The sequence below is a fragment of the Alexandromys fortis genome, unplaced genomic scaffold (genome assembly GCF_014885135.2).
Source record: "Alexandromys fortis isolate MF-2015 unplaced genomic scaffold, M_Fortis_MF-2015_v1.1 scaffold_60, whole genome shotgun sequence".
Classification (NCBI taxonomy): Eukaryota; Metazoa; Chordata; class Mammalia; order Rodentia; family Cricetidae; genus Alexandromys; species Alexandromys fortis.
In genome coordinates this window covers 1,174,310-1,195,987 of record NW_026067946.1, presented here as the reverse complement: position 1 = coordinate 1,195,987, position 21,678 = coordinate 1,174,310, and the positions used below count along the sequence as shown (strand labels likewise).

The window sequence follows — 21,678 nt, the reverse complement described above, 5'->3', positions numbered from 1 at the left end:
TAGGAAAAGAATCAAGTGAACTGATTCTAAAATCATCAGGACAAAGGAAGAAAAGACGACCCCTCCAAGAGCTTCAGAAGACAGCGACCACACCCTCCCACCTGTCTCCCCACCAGACACTCCTTACAGTGAGCCCCATTCTCTCTGGTCTTTATCAGTCCATTTGCTGTGGACCTGTGAGCACTATCCCAAAATCACCATTCAGAGCCTTCCAACAGATTGCTACTGGACGTCAAAGCTCTTGATAAACAGTGGAAGAAAAACCAGACTATCAACAGATAGGAGTCTATCAGAAGATAGAGAAAGGTATTTTTGCGGGAGTTTAGTCAAGGGGAGCAAGGCAAAGATCACTTTCACATCAAAGTGGAGAACCTTTGGCTAACCCTGCTCTCCAATGCCACGGAGTTCAACTTCCTCCCACACAGGAAGCACTCTCTCTTATAACCTGAAAAATCACCATACCAATACTGGCCCTTTTTGTTAATCTTCCTTTCATGCAAAACAACCTCAGTCTCAAGCCTTGGGCTGTTTTACAGATCCCATTATCACAAAAGCCACTGGCGTAGGTAAGTATAACAGGTTGATTTAGCGCCCTTAGCTCACTCCTCTACACTTTCCGATGCCTGGCGCATTTCTGTTCCTGTGCAAGAAATATGTCTGTGCTGCTTCCTGACAGACCATTTTCCAGAGCCCATGTCCACTTTGCTCAAACAAAACAAACATTCTCGATAGCCACACGGCCTCCCCTTCTGTCCAGCTATTTCCTGAAGTCATTGATATATCATTTCTTTCTCTCCCTATAAATCTAGGTAATACAAAAAAGAGTTCAGTGTAGAATCTATTAGCCGACCAACTTCAAAGAAAATTTACTGGGGAAATGAAGGGTAGTTTATGAGGTCAAGAATTAGGTCATCAGTATCCTGACTACAAAGCATGAGATAGCCCATGCCTGTGTTTCACGGCCCATCGGCATCAGACGTGATGGGAAAGGGCAGGTCTTAAATAGTTAGACTCATTCTGGCATAGCTATCATATGCAAAAAGTGTGAAGAAATGGGTGCTGAAAGCAAACTTCCTCCGTCTCTGGGCTACCCAGCGGCAGTGGCAGTGAAGCATGCTGGTCTAGGCTTTGAGGGTAAGTCTAAGGCGAGAGCACAATGACCTTAACCAGGAATCGCCGGTGATGAGGGAGTGGGAACTTGCCAACCTTCTGAGGAAGCCTGCTGGGAGCTCAGGGAAGGCTATGCACATAGGTCTGGAGCACAATCTAATGCAATCACTCCCCTTCCACGTTCTAACCCTTTGTGCTGCTGGAATCGGTTCTTTAATCTTCCCCCGCCTGTATGCGCATGTATGTGTGTGTTTAAGTCTATAGGAGTGTGTGTTTATAAATACAAAATACACATATATGCCATATTTAGTGATCTATGGTTACTCTTAGTTCTTCTTTGTTGTTTGCTCGTTTCCCACACTCCCCCAAAGGGTACTTTGAAATCTTTCCAGTTTTTACAATTAAACCTAACCATCTGGACAAAAATCTTCACATTCACTAAATGAGTCACAGATTTTGTGGGTAAGCTGAGAAACTAAATGCTATGCTGAGCGCTAGGATTTAAACCACATCTACCACAGCAAAACACTCTCTCTCCAATAATCTCTCCAATTATGCACGCACATTCAGGCTCAAATAACATGGAGGCGACTATACCCCACTGCACAGAATTATTTATCCAGTTAGCTTCAGCCTTTACATCCCAAAACAAGCAACAACAAACCCCAAATGAGGGAGACTCCAGAAACCTTTTAGAATGCAAGGAGATGAAAGGGAAATCATTACCTAGCTCTTTAGGACCGGTTAACTCTTGCCTTCTACTGAGGTACGGTGGCAAGGCACTCACCAGAGTAAAAAGCAACTTGAGGGGCTGGGGAAGCAGCATTAAAAAACCTATACCCAGAGGAGTTAAGTTCAAGCTCCCAGCACCCATGCGGGGCTGTTCACAACTGCTGTAACTCCAACTCCAGGGGAGAAGATCCAACACCTCTGGCCTCCACAGGCAAACACACACACACACACACACACACACACACACACACACACGCACACACCCTATACATATACACGAATTTTAATAAATAGAATAAATCCTTTAAAAATATCTACTTCAAGGAGTCAGTATGTTCAGTGTTATACTCTAGTAAAGATGTGGACTAAAAAAACAGTTCAAGTATAAAAAGTCTTCTGGTTTCCAAGGTGTTTACAACAATTGTCAGAAACTCTAGGTGTTTAAGATTTAATATCCAGACAGCTGAACTCTAACAAGGCAAGTGATCTCGTGTTGTCAGCTGATCACTGGTACAAGGCGGCAGCTAGTAAGAGTTCCCATCACTCTAAGACCCAGCAGGATTAGCCCCTGGAAGTCACTGCAGCTATGCTAGCTCCGGGCCATGGAAAAGATTGGTGGGTACCAGGAAATAATAAATGCAGTCTTGCAGCAGGCTGGTGGATTCACGTGGTAGTCTTTCAAAGTGCACCTTAAGCCTTTAATATAAGCTAAGATAGAAAGTATTAGACTTGGTGTAAGCAGATTTATAAAAATCATTTTCAGAGCATCTTAGGCTAGCTCCCCACCCCACATTTTATACTGGTAACAAAAAGGATCCAGCCAAATAGCATATAAAACAAGATAAACGGGACCAGAAAGATCTGAGAGGAACTCATATATTAACATAGAGGGGTAGAAAACTCAACACGTGCCCTCCCCATTCTGTGGCTGCAATCTGAACACCTGAGTAAAATAGGTGATTTTGTGTGTGTGTGTGGTTTTTTGAGACAGGGTTTCTGGGTGTAGCTCTGCTGGAACTCACTCTGTAGACCAGGCTGGCCTTGAACTCAAGGAGATCAGATGACGTACCTCTGCCTCCGGAGTGCTGGGATTAAAGGAGGGCCTGCGCCACCTCCACCCGACCGGGTAGTGACTTCTTAAGAGCCTGGCAAGTATTTCCATCACGGAGGCAGCGACAACGGGGGGGAAAAAACTTTCTTTCCAGGGAAGGCTAAAGCTGTAGAGGACATTCATTCTTCCGCTGCCTCTGTGATTTCACAAAGGTGAACAGAGAAGGCTCCACGGATTTGCCTGTCACCCTTTTGCAGGAGTCATGCTAATTGTCTCTGCAATATTCCAACTTTGGTGTGTGTGCTGCAGAGCATGATTTTCAATTTCCCATTTCCATTTTTGTTTGCTAAGTAAACACAGACTGAGCAACATTAACATTTAAAGAAAGAATGATCACCAAAAAAAAAAAAAATCAAATTTAGGTGAACATTTGAAGAGGGTCATAATTTTTAGTAATATATATTTATATTTGGACAGGTTCTCCCATGTAGTCCAGGCTGGCCTAGAACTCACAGAGATCCACCTGCCTCTGTCACTGAAGTGCTGGGATTAAAATTGTGAGGCACCAAGTCCAGCAATTCTTTCCATTGAAAAAACACATTTTCATTTGGTCTGCTTGGTGACAGTGATAGCTGTGATAGAAGGGGAGATTTAAATGTCTGCAGTTTTAAAAAATTAAGTAGAATTCTCACAGCAGTGAAACCGGGTCTCTTCCCTCGTTAGTATTGAATCTATTTCCAGAAAAACATCAGCTATAAATAAGAGCACATTTAAACGTCAGAAGTAGTTTGAGAATGAAGCCATCCAGGCCTGATCTGTTCGATCCTCTTTGTTCCTCACTTCCTCCATCACTGTTACATACGAGTCCCTGGAAGAGAGCTCCCAAACCAAGCTACCGGTCTGCCATTTGGATGGGAAATGGTACCATTTCAAAGGCATAAAAAGTATGAAAATAATAGTGCTAAAACTTGAGGGAGAAAACAACCAAGACATTAAACAGACTAGGATCTTGCAAGCTCAGTTGATCGAGAATGCATCCAGTGGAGCCATGGAAGTGTCTCAGTGGTTAAGAACTGAACGGGCTGGGCATGGTGGCACATGCCTTTAAACCCAGCACTTGGGAAGCAGAGACAGGCTGATCTCTGTGAGCTCAAGGCCAGCCTGGTCTACAGAGTGAGTTCCAGGACAGCACGGGCTATGCAGAGAAACCCTGTCTCCAAAAAAAAAAAAAAAAAAAAAAAAAAAAAAAGAAAGGAAAAAAAGAAAAAAGAGCACCGAGCTGGAGGACCTGGTTTCCACACCCAATACCAAGGCAGCCCTCTCACAACCATCTCTAACGCTCGTTCCAAGGCAACCGACGTCCTCTTCTGGTCTCTCTGGGCACGGAGCCTGCATGTGGTGCACAGACACAATTGCAGCCCAAACAACCCTACACATAAAATGTTAAAGAACTCATCAAGTGGTGAACAAATGGTTTTAATGTCCCCGTGTGGTGGCCTTGATTGTGGTTGGACAGATCAGAGGCCATAAAAAAAATATTTGAATCTGGAGTTATCAGAAAGGATCACTGGTAGACAGAAGCAATTTGAAATAAAGGGTTTCACTCACGAGGCTGATGGAAAAATGTAAGCAGTGAATGAGGAAGTGGTTAGACTGACACCGCCAGAAACCAGTAGTTTATTGGAGACATCCCTAAATCTTTTTATCCAGGAGATTAGAAGGCTGAACTGCAATCGCTATGGGAACTAAGGCCATTGTGTCTGGTATTCTGGAAAGTTCATCTGTCATTTTCTAAAGAGAATCACTCTAGCTTCAGACTTCTGGACAACAGTTCTGTGGATCCTTCATTGCTAAGGCTCTTCATTGCCTTCCTGGAGAGTTCCTTTCCATTCAGAGCCATGCTACTACCTAGTGAAATAGGGGACAGTTCTAGCAAATGTCCCAACAACTCTGGAGAATGTGTTGAATAGGACCTGAGGAACCAAGGGACCCCAACTATCCATCCTCTTGCCCAAACCCTTTTTCTACTCCTCAGCTAGTACACTTCCCAGTTTGACCCTCACCACCACCACCTTTACAAAAGAGAAAACCAAACCTAACAAGAGTTCTCAAGTCCTTTTCTCTCAGCTACAAGAACCTTAGGGTTTTAATGTCTTGACCAGGCAAGGAAGTGATAACCGCCTGCCTTCCCACATCCTACCTCATTTCTTGACAGTTTAAGACATGCTCTTGGCCAAACAGTCTTCCTACCAAATAATTAAATGATCCTTCCTTTTGCTTCCTTCACACACAAAGAAGGCACCTGGGAGAAACCCTTGAGTGTGATCACAAAACACAACCCTGGCATTCAATCTCTAGGTTACAGCCACATTTTGTCACCTACCAGTCCACAGGGCTTAGTGAGGAGTACTTCTTAGTGTGTAAACAAATGGTTTGCTCTACAATTAAACCATTCATTCGTCCTTTTTGTTGTTGTTGTTGTTTAACAGCTTGGCTGCTGCCCAACCCAGAGACTTCTAGCTTCATCCATTATTTTGCTCTCCCAACAGTTAAAAGGGAATAAGCTCATTCAGAGTTTAGAAAGCTATGCACCATCAACAAAGGCATGTAATGCTTCCAAGATGCACAGGGGCTTCCAAATGCACAAAGAGTGGCTGTGTGCAGCAGCACCCCCACCCCCAACACAAATGCCGCCAGGCCCCAATTAAGCACCCTGGGGGCCTCCAAAGAAGTTATGCTACATTGCAAATACAGCAGGATCCACTTGAGATCCAACTGTCCTGTGTGCTTTTCCTCCCAAGACAGGGAGAAAGACTGGGGTAGACTGACCTCATTAAGGGATAATTAGTGAATCCCAATACCATAGGCATACCTATTGTGAGGCTTCAGTATGGAGATGCAATGCTTTTAAAGCTAGGGGAGCGCCACAATCTAAGAGGCCCAGGTTTTCAAATTTTAGGGATTTCAGTCTGCTGTTTTTCTTTTTGCTACCAGACATTAAAAGGGGAAGCAATACAAAAGACTTGTCTATTTCTTTTATGGAGTTTGTACATAGTCTAAACAAAGGGCTTTAGTAGAAATCGTTTGAGTTATTTATACTTTATAGATAATAAACATAAAAAGTTTTTGCAAAATCATCTATGTAATTTACATGCTATATATAATAACTAATGTAAAATAAGACCTGTTTAAATGCAGAGAAAATAAACACTCCTCCTGCTTGATTACAGAGATTGAAAATAGCACATGAAAAGGATGGTGAAAAAAATCATTCAACAAGGGGCTGTATGTTTATATGACAATGACCTTGAAAAGACAATAGACGCATCCATTTACAGTGAAAGTGTTACTTAGAAATTGAGCACCGTGATCAGCATAACCACTGTTATCATCAATAAAACCCTTCACACCTCTTTAAAGCCCGTCACTGCTGTTGGTATCAATCCCAACTCTCATATAAAATGTGCCAGTAAATCCCGCTGTTTACATCCTTTAACGTGAAGAGTACCACCTCTCCGCCAATGCTAAGCCACAGGTCCACTGTCCTGTGTGCGAAAACTCTAGAGCAGTATTTGAGAAAGCAGTTCCCGAGGGATGTAATGAAATAACATTCTCAACGTTTCTTTCTTGGCCAAGACTTAACACTTCCAAAAGTCACACAAATCAGGTGATCAACAACTTTATGAAAATTCACTGAAACGGAGGCAACAGAGTAATGAACACTGTTGCGTAAACATTTCTCCCACCGTAGAACCAACCTGAAACCCAGAGCCGGGCCCCTTCTCATAGTTTGTGCACTGCTGCATGGGGGGTGGGGGCTTAAGTCATGAGACTCCATGGATGGCAACACAAGGGCGCCAATAGCCCTGAGAGGTTGTGCTCCAAGGACTCGAACACAATTTTGGGTACTTGTTAGTGTCTACAATGACACCATTAATGCAATCCCAATTATCAAACCAAGTGATGACCCAATTCCTTTACCTGGGGTTACAGCTTTTGGCCATAAAATGAAAGAATTTTAAAATGTAACATGTAACTGTATCTGGGTCAAATATAGCTGTGCTATATTTAGAAGTAAATTTGTATTTGTGTTCTATTAAAACACTCCACAGGGGCCCCTCCTTAGCCAGATATCCTGTTTTGTTTATTTTAGAAAACCTACAAAATGTTTTTTGCAAAACTTACACATATGCAATACATTCTGGGAAATCTTGAAAGATGGCTGCAGGGGGAGGAACCCTAGCCACAGGGCTTCTCCTGTTCCGCATAGGAGAGAGGAGAAATAGGAGAGCGGAGAAGGGGGAGCTATGAACCCTGGAAGTCGTTCCTAATAGTCGGGAACTCTTCCTCTTCGAGTAAATCCAAGGGCTCAATAAATAAATAAATAAATAAATAAATAAATAAATATTGAAGGGCATTAATTTGTTTCTAGATGTGTGCGTGTAAGTAAAACAGCAGTCATAATGTGGAAATTTCAGTCACATTTTACAACTAATTGGAAGCAGATTAGAATTCCGCCTCAGGGGAACGTTGTCAGACGAAAAGCTGGAGCAAATGAAGAAAGAGGTGGTGGCGTCCTGAAGAGCTGACAGATTTACTGTGCTCAGGGCCATAAACGGGTCCCTGGCTGCAAGGAGGGCTCGTCCCCGCAGTCCAGGAGCGCGCAGCGCGGCCCCGGGAGCCTAGGCCACGCCCCAAGGGAACCAGGCCGGGTCGGTATCTGGCCCCCTCATACAAATAAAATAAATAAATAAATAATGGGATCTGCACTGTGACACACGGGTGGACGCCCAAGTCCAAGGGAGAGGGCCTTTCTTTGCCAGGGGGAGAGGAGGGGGAGGGGAAGCAGCTTGTGAGGGCTCATAGAGCCATGAAGTAATGGAAACAGCTGCTGGCTTTCGACTTCAGTGTCTGGCATCTGCTGCGCCAGCACGGGAAAGGCTGGGGAAGGATTTGGGCAAGGAATGTAAATGGAGACAATTGCCCGAATGGAGCTGGATGCAGGGGGTGAAGGGAGACCAATTGCTCGCTTCTGACATCATGTTGCTCCCTTTGGGCGGCAGCCGCACACAGGAGGGACTTAACTGAGATTGCACCTTCCAGCAGTTGGCGGATCTGGGAACGCTCAGCGCTTCTCCATCAGTTTCTAAGATGTCAGACAACGCAATCTGCCTAGTTGACCGGGTGTCCACCGTCCATCAGCGTTCTGCCCAACTTCCACACAGCTTCACATAGACTCTCTGTTTCATTCACTTGGACTTTTTTTTTTTTAAATCATCACTTGTTTTCGAACTAGGTCAAAGGTCAGGCTCTTTTTGTTGTGGCTGCCTATTTTTCTCCCTCGCTTCCTAGATTTGGTCCTGATTTCATTTCCATCACAAAAGAATTGGAAGCTGGGAACACAGAACCAAGCGCCACTCTGCTAATCATGAGCCCATAATAAAACCCAGATTTGATAGCATTATCCATGTACTGTGGTGAGCCACATGCAAATAAACAGTCCTCCATGAAGAATGAAAACCCAAGGCTTTGGTCCTTCCAAGCCAAACATTATTGTTTTTAATATGAGCTATCCATAAAGTCAGTGAAGGAGATGACAGGAAATTCAAAAGTAAGTTGGTCTGGCTGAGAACAGTTTGGAAAAGGAAAGGAGGGAGTAAGAGGAGGGGAGGAGGGGGAATGTTCTCCAGATCCCCCTCTTATTTTAAGTGAAGAATGAACTAAACTGTCGAATCTACACGGGAATATAAACGGTGATTTTCTGCTAGCGGAATTCAAGAGTGCGGTGAGGCTGGTACCTCACCAGAGTGCAGCCCTCCGACATAGGCCCCCAAGCTCACAAGGAGCGACTTGGACCTGACCTTTGAACCTCCAGTGCCTAATGTGAAAGACACAGAGGTGTAAGGAAGGCAGCCAGCCAGAGGGACAGGCAAGCTTTCCTACAGAGCCAGGGGTTTTCTTTCATCAAAAGGGCGAACAGTAACTTCCAGGACTTTAAGAAAGTGTGACCAACTGGAACTTGGTCGTCGATGCTAAGTGAAGCATATAAAAGAGTCCATTTCTTAAAACACAGTGCAAACACTTCACACACACACACACACACACACATACATACACACACACACACACACACACACACACACGACAAAAACCAGAACCAAGCTCACTGGTACAAGATCAACGCAACCAAAGACCAAGCTATTATTTCAAACTGTCAGGGGAAGGCAGTAAAATTGCTACCAGGTCTCCTTAAGTTACCCTTCAATAAAAAAGAAGCCATCGGGGAAATAAGAGGAAAAGAAAACACATCAAAACCTTCAAAGTCCCTTTAAGTAAAATTATCCGTCTGTGGCACCATGCCATCTGCTCTCTGGTTAACATAATGAACCCATTCTCAACCCTAAATACGGACTTTCTAAGATCATTATGAACAGCACAAAACACAACCAATATATTTTTATTTACTCTTAAACCATGACGCCTACAGTCATAAGGGCATTATTTGGATATGCCTAAATGCCCGCCCCCACCCCCGCGCTGTACATTTTTCTTAAGGTGCTCGCTGACAATGAAGAGTCTCAGGAGGAAGAAAGCTAGGAAAATGAGAGTCCCAGTGAATAAGAATCAGAGCTGTGTAGGGGTGATGGGAAAGAAGAGGGAGTGGCTTTGAAAAAGTTCAAAAAAGTTCGCAGTGATGTCTGTTGGCCACTTTAAACCCACGTGTCTTAACAGAACACCCTAAAGGTCCTTGTTACAGCTACATGGTAGACTTTAAGTTTTCATGTAACTTCTCTGGGGGTAAAATATCAGATGAGATCCTTATAGTTTTAAGGCCCCCTGGCCTACCAAGCACATGTATTTGCTTTGTGATCACTTCAGTTCCTGGAGCAAAACCCATACTCTTCGACTGCATTCCCAAAGGTGTTTCTAAGCAAAATTTAGCAGGCTTGTAGCAGTCAGTTGTCAGAAGCAAGTGCCAGCCAGTCTCATGATCTTGAATTCCCCTGCAGCTCTCAAAATGACCTTACAAATAGCCCAGCTGCTGGTCAACCAGCTAAGGGTGGTTCGACAACTTTGCATTCAGTTGCAATGGCTTTGTGCCAGTTGCTAAAACCTTTGGCTTGAATTAGGAAGCACTTGTAACAGGAAGCAAGTAAGCCCTAAGAGAAATTTCAGTGGAAGAGACAGAACTGGAACAGAGGGAGGGGCCTCCTTTCTCTGGAGAAGAGTGATGTGTAAAATTAGTGGTACTTTTTTTAAATTACATTTTATTTATTTGTTTGCTTGCTTGCTTGCTTATGGGTGCATCTGCCCTCAGGTATGGGGTGTGCCCCTGCCACAGGGCACATAAAGAGGGTCAGAGGAGCCATCCCAAGGAATAAACTCTGGTCATTAGGCTTTGTGGCTTTACCCTTTGAGCCTTCTCAAAACTTTTGGGGTTTTTGTTGTTGTTGTTGTTGTAGTTTGTTTTTGGTTTGAGAATAAAGTTCATACTACCTAAAACTACCAAACCAACATCTACATATGCAATTACATCATTTCGACTCACAGATGTCTATGACAGATCCCTTACAGGGCTCTAATAGGATCTTTACATCACTTACTTGGTGACCACCTAAATGGTTACTGAAGCGAAAGTTTCACCTGTTTCCTGGTCCTTCCATATTCAATGGCCCAGCATCAGACATGTGTTATTTGCTGGTAACAATCTTAATAAAGAAGCGATATTCTCACTGTGATGTTGCTGCCAAGGGCAATCCAATGTTTCCTTAGTTCTGGCTTCTACATGACAGGAGAATGCTATCCAGGTAACTTAGAAATAAACTGTTTGGTGTTCAAGAAAAACCCTTGATGTTCACGTCGCTGGCAAGTAGAGCGCTGGCGATCAAAACCATGTTGTGCTACAGTAATTACTATGACAAACTTCCCAATGCTTAATATTAAAGAATACAAGAGTATGATCCCTCCACCTCTTCTGCACCTCTAGAGTGTGTTCAACGTGGCAATTATCTTCGTTCAAGCAGCAGAGTTTAAATTGCATTGAAACTCAATTATACCCATGACTTTTTTAAACATACACTTCAAAAGGCAGGTTTCATCACACTCAAATCACTGAGCAAAATCTCTTTCCCAGCTTATAAAAAAGAGATTTTTATCCCCCCCCACCCCTCCATGAGACATCTTCAAATACAAAACTGACTTCCCTAAATATTTGGAGCTGCCTTTACGTTTTTTCCACCTGTGAATGCAGAAGGAAGGCAGAGCAATGCTGAAAGACAAAGAAGGTGCCCACCTGATTTTAAAAACAAATGGTTCAACCTGCAGTTCTCCCAAATGTCACTCATTACCAAGAGCCCGGCTGCTGCCACCTTCCAAGAGCAGAACAGATAGTTCTTAACAAAAACACTTTACTTTGCTACTCTTGGAAAATGCAAAACAACTAACAGTAGTAAATTTATGATTTAAGTGCTTGTGGCTAAAATAGCTTTCCAATTATCAAGGGCCTCTTAGACCGAGCAAGAATGCATTAGGTGCTAATGACCACAACCAGGGGTCCCTTCTCCACTCCTTTGTCAGAACCCAAGCAGATACTCCCCGCAGCTTCACCATTAACATGTCTGTTTCCTGTCAGCCCACTCAGAGATAATGTCATTTATCTCAGGAAGGCACAAACTCAGTCATTAGCTTCAATAAAAGACCTCAAACAAAGGCCAGATAATGTTTTACCCAGGGTTCCCACTAAGCCCAGAACCAAGAATCCGGGCGACTAAGAGTCAAGGGCTGGCAAGTTATCCTTAAGGGATGCTGTTGCTTATCAAGGATTTTAGAGTATGGCCTATGTATAGTAAACACCAAGGGTCCCCAGCACTATCACACAAAATTAGATTAATGAAGAGTGATGACCGGGGTTAGCCCTGGGGAGCCTTTCCCCTCAGTAGCCTCCAGGAGGAAAATTGACAGAATCATTTAGATCTCTGAAGAACTGACCCCCTCGTTGTGAGGGCCTGTAGAAACGGAATAACCCATAGGCAGTGGTCAATGGCTGAACTTCTGGAAACCCTCCAAACAAAAGTGGAACTGGTTAAAAGAAAAGTGGGGACATGTGTTTTCACAGTGGAGCTCATATTACTGCAATTCCAATTTTCTATGAAGTACCACCAGGTGAACTTTCTAAAATTAAAACACACAAAAAAGCACAGACATCGTCAGAATTGGGGCAAATCTCAGCCATTCATTGAATCCCTGTGTTTCATGCTGGAAACGAAGACCAGATGGTACTTTCCGTGTCGTTTGAATCTGGTTATTGAACACCTCTGTGGCTAGGGAGATTCCTGCTTAGCACTTTCAGCCTTCATTTCGCTTACTAACTATAAAACGCTGCTTAGGAAAAACTAAGTCTTTATAATACTCTAATTAAAACCATCTTGCACCCAAACAATTTCATTTGAAGAGCATATTCTTAACCCTAGGACATTTGAACATCCAGCCCCTCCACCTGCCTTCCCCCCCTTTGCATTGCAGGCTATTTGACAAGACATTAAAGTAGCTGTGGGGTACCCTCTTAAGCTCAGTCTGGAACAACTGTGCATACTTTTCCTGTTTTCTTCCTTCAGCAAACCTAACAGATTTCAAATGCTAAACTCAGAATGCATTGATGGACCTGGTCACACAAATACTCCCAGATCCATGTGTTCTCACAGACGCAGCTGAACAGCTTCCCCCAGCCATCCCCACCCTCTACCCCCCCCCCCAGGATGTCTATTGGAAAAGGGGAGGCAATGCTGACAGGAAGCCACCTTTAGCTAAATCCACATGTGACTTTGCAAACTGTGCACCGTCCAACTACAATGGACTCAGTGGTTTCATTAAAGCAAGTGACCTTCCTGCCCTTTCATTCCGCCTTAGATCCAATGCACTCCCTAATTCACAGGACACACTATATTATGGGGGGTGTTGAGGGGGGCATATCCACAAAAGCCATTAATCAAAATATGTTCTTAAACTGCTCACACTCACTTAGAGAATGTGTCAGGATTCCCTAGTGAAGTGTAAAAAGGCTTCTACAGGAGAATAAAACAAAATGAATGATGTCCTCTTACAGACAGGTCCATTTATAGACACCGTCTCTAGAAAGACAAGGCCCACAGAAATGAAAAGAGTTTATGATATTACAGAAATAACTCTCCTTGCAACACGCACTGCACAGACCCCTAAGACACAACAACTATAAATATGACGTCTGCCTTTCATTTATTTCTGTTTAAGCATCAGCTGTTTTTAGGACTTTTTCCCTGTGTGTTAACATCCTAGTGACTGAATAACTACACTGAATTTAACTGTACTCAACGTTACTGCTTAATCCAGCCCAATGGCTCCTTCTCTGGTAAGTCTAAACTGTAAAACGATGAAGGGAGATTGGGAAACAGCTTCAATGAAGGACCATTATGCTTTGCAAGGAAGGCGGAGGCAGGTGGGGAGGCAGGTTTTAACAACCAAAAGCCAACTCATCAAATCTCCTTACTCAGACATGTCACTGATGGCTTAACCACAAAATGGGTTGTAGAAATATAGCTCAAACATCTTGGAATTATGGCGTGTTTTGATTTTTTTTTTCACGTATTAAGGGAGTGGCGACTTTTACAACATACTTGTGGTTTCCACATAAAGGAGCCAGAACGCTCATTGATTTAATTAGGTTTCATAAGGTCCAATTTATCATGTTTTACATGACTCTGTGTAGTGAAAAGACAGAATAAACAGACCAAAAATAGACATGTCGGCATGCTGGGAAAGTTACCCAGTGACATCAAGACTCACAAATCTTGTCTAACCTTCTAACCAGGAAAAAAAAAAACCATACTAACAACACACACATTGCCCATAGAGTTTTAATGTGTTCCCCTAAACACGTAAGAGCCACATATAAGTGCTGCAGGTTAATCATTTTTACTCGGGAGGCACTTGTTCTTCAAGCAATGTTGAACTAACATATAGAATTTAAAAAAATAACCTTCAGATATGAAATATTTTTTTCAAGTCAAAGGGGCCTACTAAGTTTTTGCTTCCTAAATTGGCATCTTTAAAAGTGTTTTCTAAAGCAAAGGCTAATTTGAAATAACCAGTAGTTAATGGAATTAGGTTTGCTTCCCTGCGTGGTACTGATGCCATCTCTGGGAGCCAAGGATGGATGTGTTACCTACCAAGTCTTTTGGGGGTTGGGAAGGACAGGACTTAAGGAATAATGTTTGAGATCTCAAGCCAACAACACCTCAGCTTGACAAGAATGGCCAATACTGTGGTTCCAGCACCCTGGAAACCATCCTAAGGGAATGTCTGGGCCAAGTCTAGTGGCTGAGGTTGGTGCACAGCTTCCCCTCTGCGGGCCAGTGTTCTCTCTCTCCTCCCTCCCCCACCTTGGCGCCCACCATGAGTTGTTTGCTCCTCGTTTATGGAATTCATACGAGTCCATTTATACTGCTCTGCCTGAAGATGCGTTGCATGTGTGTGAATAATTTAGCCTTCCCACTTCTCACCCACTTCCTTCTGTGACTGGGAAGCGAAAAGAACACAAAAACTGGAGAACCGACACCACGCACTAATCTCAGTTGCCATGACAGCAGCCTTTGAGAGCCTGAAATGTTCCGATCGCCAGCTAAACAAAATTGTTGAATGTGAACATTTGGCTGGAAGATTAAAAGGCTAAGGGGAATGCAAAAGGGCAGAACCTCCCACATTCCCAGCAGCCAGGGGATCCAATCAAACAGCTCTGACTCCTTAACCACAGCATTGTGAGCACTGGATTAGGGCAATTCATCCAGATAGTTAAAGCAGATTAGAGCTGCAATTGGAAGACTATTGGCAACAAAAGTAAATGCCCCACTGTACTAAGAAATAAGAAGATTTCAAAACGTCTTTTGGTAGAAATTATGTGAAACCACACATTTAAACTAAGAAGCAAAACCTGAGTATATTTTTTTAAGTTCATTTAAATTCACCAATGTAAAAGGCTATCTAAGAGGATTTGGATTCAAAATGTAAGCAGTGGCCTTTTGCATGTTTGAGACTGTTGTCCACACCTTTCTTTACCTCCATCAGAGCCTAAATCAGAGCTTTAGTCCTATGTTCTAATTTAAAACTTGAGCATGAAGTCGAAAATAAAAGGGACCAGAGAACTGTGAATCATTTCATGCAGAAACAATTCCCAGGAGATTTCTCAGCATCACTTACAATTCTGATCAAGACAGAAAGGGGGAAATTACGTCGTATAATAAGCATATTTAGATATCACATTGCTACAACAAAGAAAATACTAAATCTGCATGCTACAACTTGTGGAATGAATCTAAACACTAATTTCATAGAAACACATCGCTCACCTCCCAGCCAATGTTCCTGATAGACACAAGCCCATCAGTTGCCAAACATTATCCCAAAGCAACTGCATCCCAGACCAACAAGACCCAGGCCTCCATGCCTAAGCAAGGTAACACTGGGGGCAGTTTTTCCAGTACAGTGTCTAACCACAGACTTTAAGACAATGACCAAGACGGGTGCAAGGGTCCAAGTGGCCTAAGTCAAGCACTGTTAAGTGTAGCACGCATTTCCAGGATTCCCCTTCGCTGTTGCCACCATGCCCCCTTCGGTTAGAGCGTCACATTTCAGGAACACGAGCCAAGTGTGCTTTCCAATTCTTACTTAACTGAGCTTCCGACTGCCCAGGCCAGCTAAATACCCAAGTGAGAGCATTCTTACAGCTCTAGCTGCAGACAGGTGAGAGAGTCAAAGGAGAGTCCTCACAGCCACCAAAACCATCACACTTTGGCTGTAGAGTTACGAAATCAGTGACCAACATTGCAAGACTGGAGTACATCCTTTGGCAGAACTCTTTTGGGGGAAAGTAACAGAACAGGGAGTGCAAATAACCCTTCACACTCCTTCCCACAGAGGGAACTAGAACCCTGTTCCTAAGGACACGTCGTTAACAATAACACAGACGCCAATCTCCTGAGGGAAGAAACCAGGACGAAAGTCAAGCTAGTGCTGCAGCAGGTTTTCTATTCAAAGCACGCGGACAATTTGCTGGCTGGCCAGGAGCCCTTGCAAGGCAAAAGGCACTTAGGACACTCGGGACCTCCCACCCCATGACCTTTCAAACCTGGCACCACAAGCAGCAGAAGCAGCAGCAGCAGTAGAAGCAAGAGCCAAACACTGCACTCCGGATAACACCCATAAAGGATGACCGGCATAGAAATCACGGAGAACCCGAAAGCACTAGGAAGTGTAAGGCACCCGGAGGCACATCCCACATCCCCAAACAGATGCACACAGAGTGGGACACACAAGAAGGCGACCTTATCCTACCTTCTCGGTTTTCAGTTTCTTGATTCGCCTGTGGTTCTCCTCCTCCTCCTCTTCCTTTTTGACCAACATAGAGTTTCCCATGAGCGCCGAATCCGGAGCACTTTTGCTAACTTCCCCTGCAGCCGCAACGCTGCCACTCCCAGCGCCCCCGCAGTGGAAGGGGCTCGCACCACTTCCATTGCTCTTGGCCCCGAAGCCATAGAGGTGACCACCGGAGGGGGCCGGGCCTCCGCTGCCATTCTGGTGGACCTGCAGCAGGTCGTGCTTGTCTTTCCGGGATCTCGCAGCATCTTTATCCCGTTTGGCGCCTCGGCTGCTGTGGTTTTTCCCTGGCTTCTCTTCCTTGCTTTTCCCACAGGAGCTTGCCCCCGTGGTGGCAGCCGAGGTCCCGGTGCTGGTACCGTTGTTATTTGGGTTGCCGCCGCCGCCGCCGCCGCTCACACTTTGACCCAGCGCTGAATTCATGCCAGTAGCCTCTCCAGGGCGCCCTTGGACTTCCTGCCTCTTGCCAGTGCTGCTGATCTCGGGAATTCCATACAAGGCAGCAGAAGGCAGAGATTTATTAGCATCCTTAGAAGTTTTAGCCCTTTTCACTTTTGATTTGCTGGTCTCTTTGTGTGGATTCCCCTGGGGAGCGGAGGGCTGAACAGAAGCAAATTTTAGGCCATCAGCTAAGGCTGAGGTAGCACCGGTCCCATTGGAGGCCGGACCTCCACAGTCCTTAGTGTTGCTGTTGGTAGTGCAGTTGGTGGGATTATTCATCTCAAATTTCTGTCTGTCCTTCTCCAAATCGGCGTCCAAATCAATGATTAAATTTCCAACCCCGATTTCCCAATCATCGCCACTGTCATAAGTATCAACTGTATTTGGATCCACACCTTTTCCTGCAGTCGAAACGTTCACGGACATCCTGAAGATGAGTTCTCTAGATTAAAAATCCGATGAACTTTCCTTGGGAGATGAGGGGACATTCGTTTAGCTCCGCTGGGCTTTTTCTTAAAGAAAAAAAAAATCCTTCCAATCTTCTCCTTTTTCCTACTCCAAGAATGTGTCCAGAGATCTCACACCCTCACTCCAGGTCCACCATCTCCTGTGGAGGGGGGAAAAGTCGAATATTTCTTGTCTGGATGTTACCGGCATAGAAAACGATTCATAGCAGGGAGTCGGTGAGGGGTATAAGGAAGAATAGAGAGTAAGGGGCTCATTGTTGTCTCCAGTCCAATACCAGGTTTAAAGGCAAACAGGCAGACTTGAACAGCACCCCTGACAATAAGCATCTTACAGAAGCTGAAAACCCCTCTAAACAACAGGGGTATAGCCAGTTCTTTAAAAGCATTAAAATATCTCCAAGGATCTGATTCAAGCCCAGAAAGATTTTTGTGGCTTTTTTTTTTTTAAGTTGAACATTTTTGCCTGGCACATGGGCTATTTCAACCCCAGGAAAAGATCATGAACATTCAGACAAGTAAAACACACTGTTAAACATCCCTAAACATATCTTGGCTCTTGCAGGGTAAATAACCAGGCCCTGAAAGTTCTCTGGGACCCATGTTCAAAATGATGTCACTAAATTTTTTTTCTTTCTAATTTTAATACTACTTAAAATTGCCTGTGTAATGTAGTTTTGTTCCCCATAAGAAACGGGGGGGGGGCAACAGTAGTCCCCCTCACACACACATAGATACCACCCCTTTCTCCCCCACCCCCAGTCAAGCAATTCTTTCTGAAAAATATACAGACCTCTCTAAGAGTATTTCTCTCAGTAAAAAGACAGTGTGAGCAGAAAGGTTAAATATCTGCCTTTTTAGAAAAAAGGGAAATTCATCTAAACAATTTTGCCATAACCCTGGGTCACAGACCTGCTCAGTCTGTTAAATATGGTGCTACTGACTATAGGGAAACTGATTAAGACATACACTTTAGGTGATCTGCACCACGGTGGCCTCGGTGACCACAAATGACTGTGTTTGACAAAGAGCAGTTAAAACAGTTTTTAAAGGGATCAGCCCCCTTTTAACAGTTGTCAAGAAAATAAATAAATATACATACACCACACACACACACACACACACACAAAATGCTTACCTTTTAATCCTTTACCATTTTTTAAAATTTGGCCCGAAAATCAAAAGGTATTTCTCACGCCAATCGGCACACAAGCCTGTGCCTCATTTTACTTAAACACCAAATGATCAAAAAGGAAAAAAAAAAAAAAAAACAAGTAACACACCTCAGCCAAAATAATCACTCAGTAACATTATTCCACTTCCCCATCCCCCTTTTGGCAAAAAGGTCTGGAGTCCTTTTCTCCTTTAAAAAAAACGTGTCACTGTGCAGCTGGGAGAGGCTTCCCATTCACAACCCAAGCACCAAAGGGTGTTTTTCCTCTTAACAAGCATTCGGAATAATAGGGTGTTGAGAGAGGGGGAGGGGAGGGAAGGGAGGGAGGGAAGGAGGGAGGAAGAGAGAGAGAGAGAGAGAGAGAGAGAGAGAGAGAGAGAGAGAGAGAGAGAGAGAGAGAGAGAGAGATTAGAGAAAAAACTTTTCCGAACTTCGGATTCCGCCTTCAGTTGCAGACTTCAGAGTCACCGTGATCAGTAAGTAATGATCTCATGTAGCAAACCTACAGGCGTCCTCTAGTAACGAGACAGAATGTGCTAACATCGGGATAAATTAGTGAAAGGGAAGAAAGAATAAGAAGAAAGGACTGAAAATCTGGGCTGGATTCCGCCTGTTAGTCGGGAAGTGGCATTTTTTCCGCCCGTCCTGACATTTGATTTCTCCAACTAACTTACGCAGGGGGTGAAAGGATGAGGGTGGGGGAGGAGGAGGAAGGAGAAGGAGGAAGAAAGGGAGGGATGAGGAGCTGGGCTGGTGGAGAAAAGAAAGGTGTGGAGGAGGAGGGAGCAGACGAGGCAGGGAGCTGATAAACCAGTTAGAGCAGCTTTCGCCCGGGGCGGGGGGCGGTGGAGCGGGGAAAATAACGGCGTCTGAAAGGGGCTGTCTTGGAAACCTGAAGGATGTGATGTTTTCCTGTTTTATGTTGTTTTTGAGAAAAAAAGAACCGAGTTCTTAGAATAGTCCCCGAGGAGGGGTTAAAATCCTCCGCCGCGCAAGCCGATCTGTCATGTGGTAATTCGATAATTAGAGTCAAAAAGATTTTTTTTTAAGGCGACCTTTTTCCAGGACAATTTTTCCCTCTCTGCACGCAGCAAACAGCGCGTCTCTATTTTTTCCTCCTCTCTCCACCTCTCGCCCACCCCCTCCTGTGTTTAGTCAGATGGCCTCAGAGCTTGGCTTAGTATTTTTAATTAGCTGGCGTTTGGAAGCTAAAAGCAGTAATGAATTGTTGATGGATTGGAAGCGGAGAGTCGCTTTGCTGGAAATGTCGGGGCTGGGAGAGGGGGATGGGCGCGTTAGCAACACCAACCATCTAAAAGGAGCGATTTTGTTACAGTGCAAGCCTTTCACATCACGTGAGGATCAAGGGCTCAATTGGTTGTCGTGAGAACAAAAATGGTGACAAGCGTATCAAGAAAATACTGATCTGGTCTTTAAAAAAAAAAAAACTGAAGGTCTCTCCCTCCCCCCCCACGCCACCTCCCCCCCCCCCGCACGCCCTGCAGTGGGCGAAGCTACAAGTTCTGAATGTGAAACATTTCTCGGCCATCTAGGATCTCGGAAGTAAATGTAATGGCCACAAGAGCAAAGCAGATGTTTTAAAGGAACACCTTATAAACCTATCCTCAACTGATCTCCAATTTGTCTGCTTTCCCAAAGGGGTCAGGGGGCGGACGCCTGGGGGAGGGGGCAGGATACCTCGGAGTTCCTGCGATTTTTGTGACCCCCCCTCCCCACTTCATGTATTAAACAAAGAAAAACATTTTGCTAGCTCCCAAACCCAGCCTTGTAATAAACACACCATTGTTACTATTTGTGGGTTTGTTTGGGTTGGGTGGGGCTCCCCCCCTTTCTCTTAATGGTGTTTTTTTTCTTCCTGCCTTTTTTTTTTTAAAGAAGATGGAAAATGGTAGTTACAGCCATTACATGTAATGGATGAATATTCCCTAGTTTACTATTAAATTACTGAGCAGGAGGATGTGACAGGAGAGAAATCGGCTTGTTCTACCCGGGTTCCCATTTGCCTGCCTCGGTCTGGGCGGGGGTCTGCTCAGCTCCGGTAGGAAAAGGGAGGAGGGGGAAGGTGCGCTAGAGAACTCACGCGGCGGACCAGGGTGTGTAACTGAATCACTCCTAGTTTCCTTTGGGTTAGAGCCCAAAAAGGTAATTTACTCTAAGTTAGCCCAAGTGCCCAGTCAGGCTTAATTTGTCTAAAGAAGTTACAAATGCTTCACCCTCCACTGGATAAAATTCACCCTTCTTGGGTTGTTATAAATGCAAAGCCAAACCCTGTAACTAGTTCCTCATTTCAATGCATAAAACTCGCACATTCCCCTGCATGAACACCCCACTAAAGTGCTACAGAGCGACACACCACGCAACCGTACTTACGGTCTGTATGGGAGCGAGTTGACCTTTTCCTTCTAACTGCATTGAGTGTGTTTGGTGGCAGCCGCTTTATTTTGGAAATTATAATTTCTTCAATTTTTTTTATTATTAAAGATGAACCAGCAAATGTCACAGACCGTCCCGTGTATTTTTTTTATAAAAAAATAAAAAAAAACAACAACAAAATAAAGCAAAATCCCCCCGGTGCACACACACACACCAAGCTTGTTCTGGAAGAGTGGAATCAGAACTGAAACACAACACACGCACAGGGGAGTGGAGCCAAAGGAGCTCTCAGCCTGTGTACCTGAAAGGGACTTTTCTTTGTTCCCAATGCCCTTTCGCATCGGGCCAATCAGAAAGCAGCTTTTATGAAACTGGGCTCTCCCATTGGCTAGCTGCTTTCTCTTGGCTACTGTAGGGGGTTGAGATATACACACGTATAAAACACACACTGAGCGCGGGTGGGGGTGCGATGGGGGGTGGCGGTGGAGACAAAGCGTTTTATTTTCCAAGCAGATTGGGGTTGCGGAACCTCCCGCAGGACGAAGGGAGGGGGAAAATGGGGCGCCTGTTTCAATTACTACATCATTCACATAAAACACTTATTTATTAAAACACATCTCAAGCAGGCTACGAAGAGAGGATGTCGGTAAATGCAAGTTTGATTGTGTTATCTTGGGGGAAATAATGTATGTGATCGCTCGGTGGCAGAGGGAAGCCAGCTGAGCCACAGGCGCAGAGCGGGAACGCCGCTCCGTGGAAACCCACGCGAGCGGTTTGCTGTTGTCCCTTCCATGTCCCAAGGACTCGGTAACCCCTTCTCTGCAGCTTCTGCCTCGCAGCCCTCCCCCACCACCTTACTCTTCCTGCAAGAAAAATCTCTCTCTCTCTCTCTCTCTCTCTCTCTCTCT

General features: G+C 44.5%; 1 protein-coding gene, 1 long non-coding RNA gene and 1 other non-coding gene across 6 annotated transcripts in view; 1 reads left to right on the top strand and 2 right to left on the bottom strand.

The window, feature by feature from the left end:
• Positions 1-21,051, bottom strand: part of Znf608 (zinc finger protein 608) — a 109,118-nt gene extending 88,067 nt beyond the window's left edge. The window contains exons 1-3 of one of the 4 annotated variants that reach the window (XM_050149278.1): positions 18,808-19,714; positions 18,341-18,431; positions 16,256-17,345 (exon numbers count right to left, since the gene is read on the bottom strand). In XM_050149278.1, the coding sequence (XP_050005235.1) occupies positions 16,256-17,164 (909 nt within the window). In that variant the 5' untranslated portion in view covers positions 17,165-17,345; positions 18,341-18,431; positions 18,808-19,714. Of the gene's footprint in view, positions 1-16,255; positions 17,379-18,340; positions 18,472-18,807; positions 19,715-20,767 lie in introns of those variants that run through there. The other 3 variants (XM_050149276.1, XM_050149279.1, XM_050149277.1) reach the window with 3 other exon arrangements.
• Positions 3,106-3,207, bottom strand: LOC126506045 (U6 spliceosomal RNA). Its single transcript, XR_007593069.1, has one exon. It is a non-coding gene; the product is annotated as a U6 spliceosomal RNA (small nuclear RNA).
• On the top strand, positions 18,755-19,851 carry LOC126506005 (uncharacterized). The gene is made up of 2 exons (XR_007593060.1): positions 18,755-18,852; positions 19,713-19,851. It is a non-coding gene; the product is annotated as an uncharacterized lncRNA (long non-coding RNA).
• Positions 21,052-21,678: the final 627 nt, after the last annotated feature.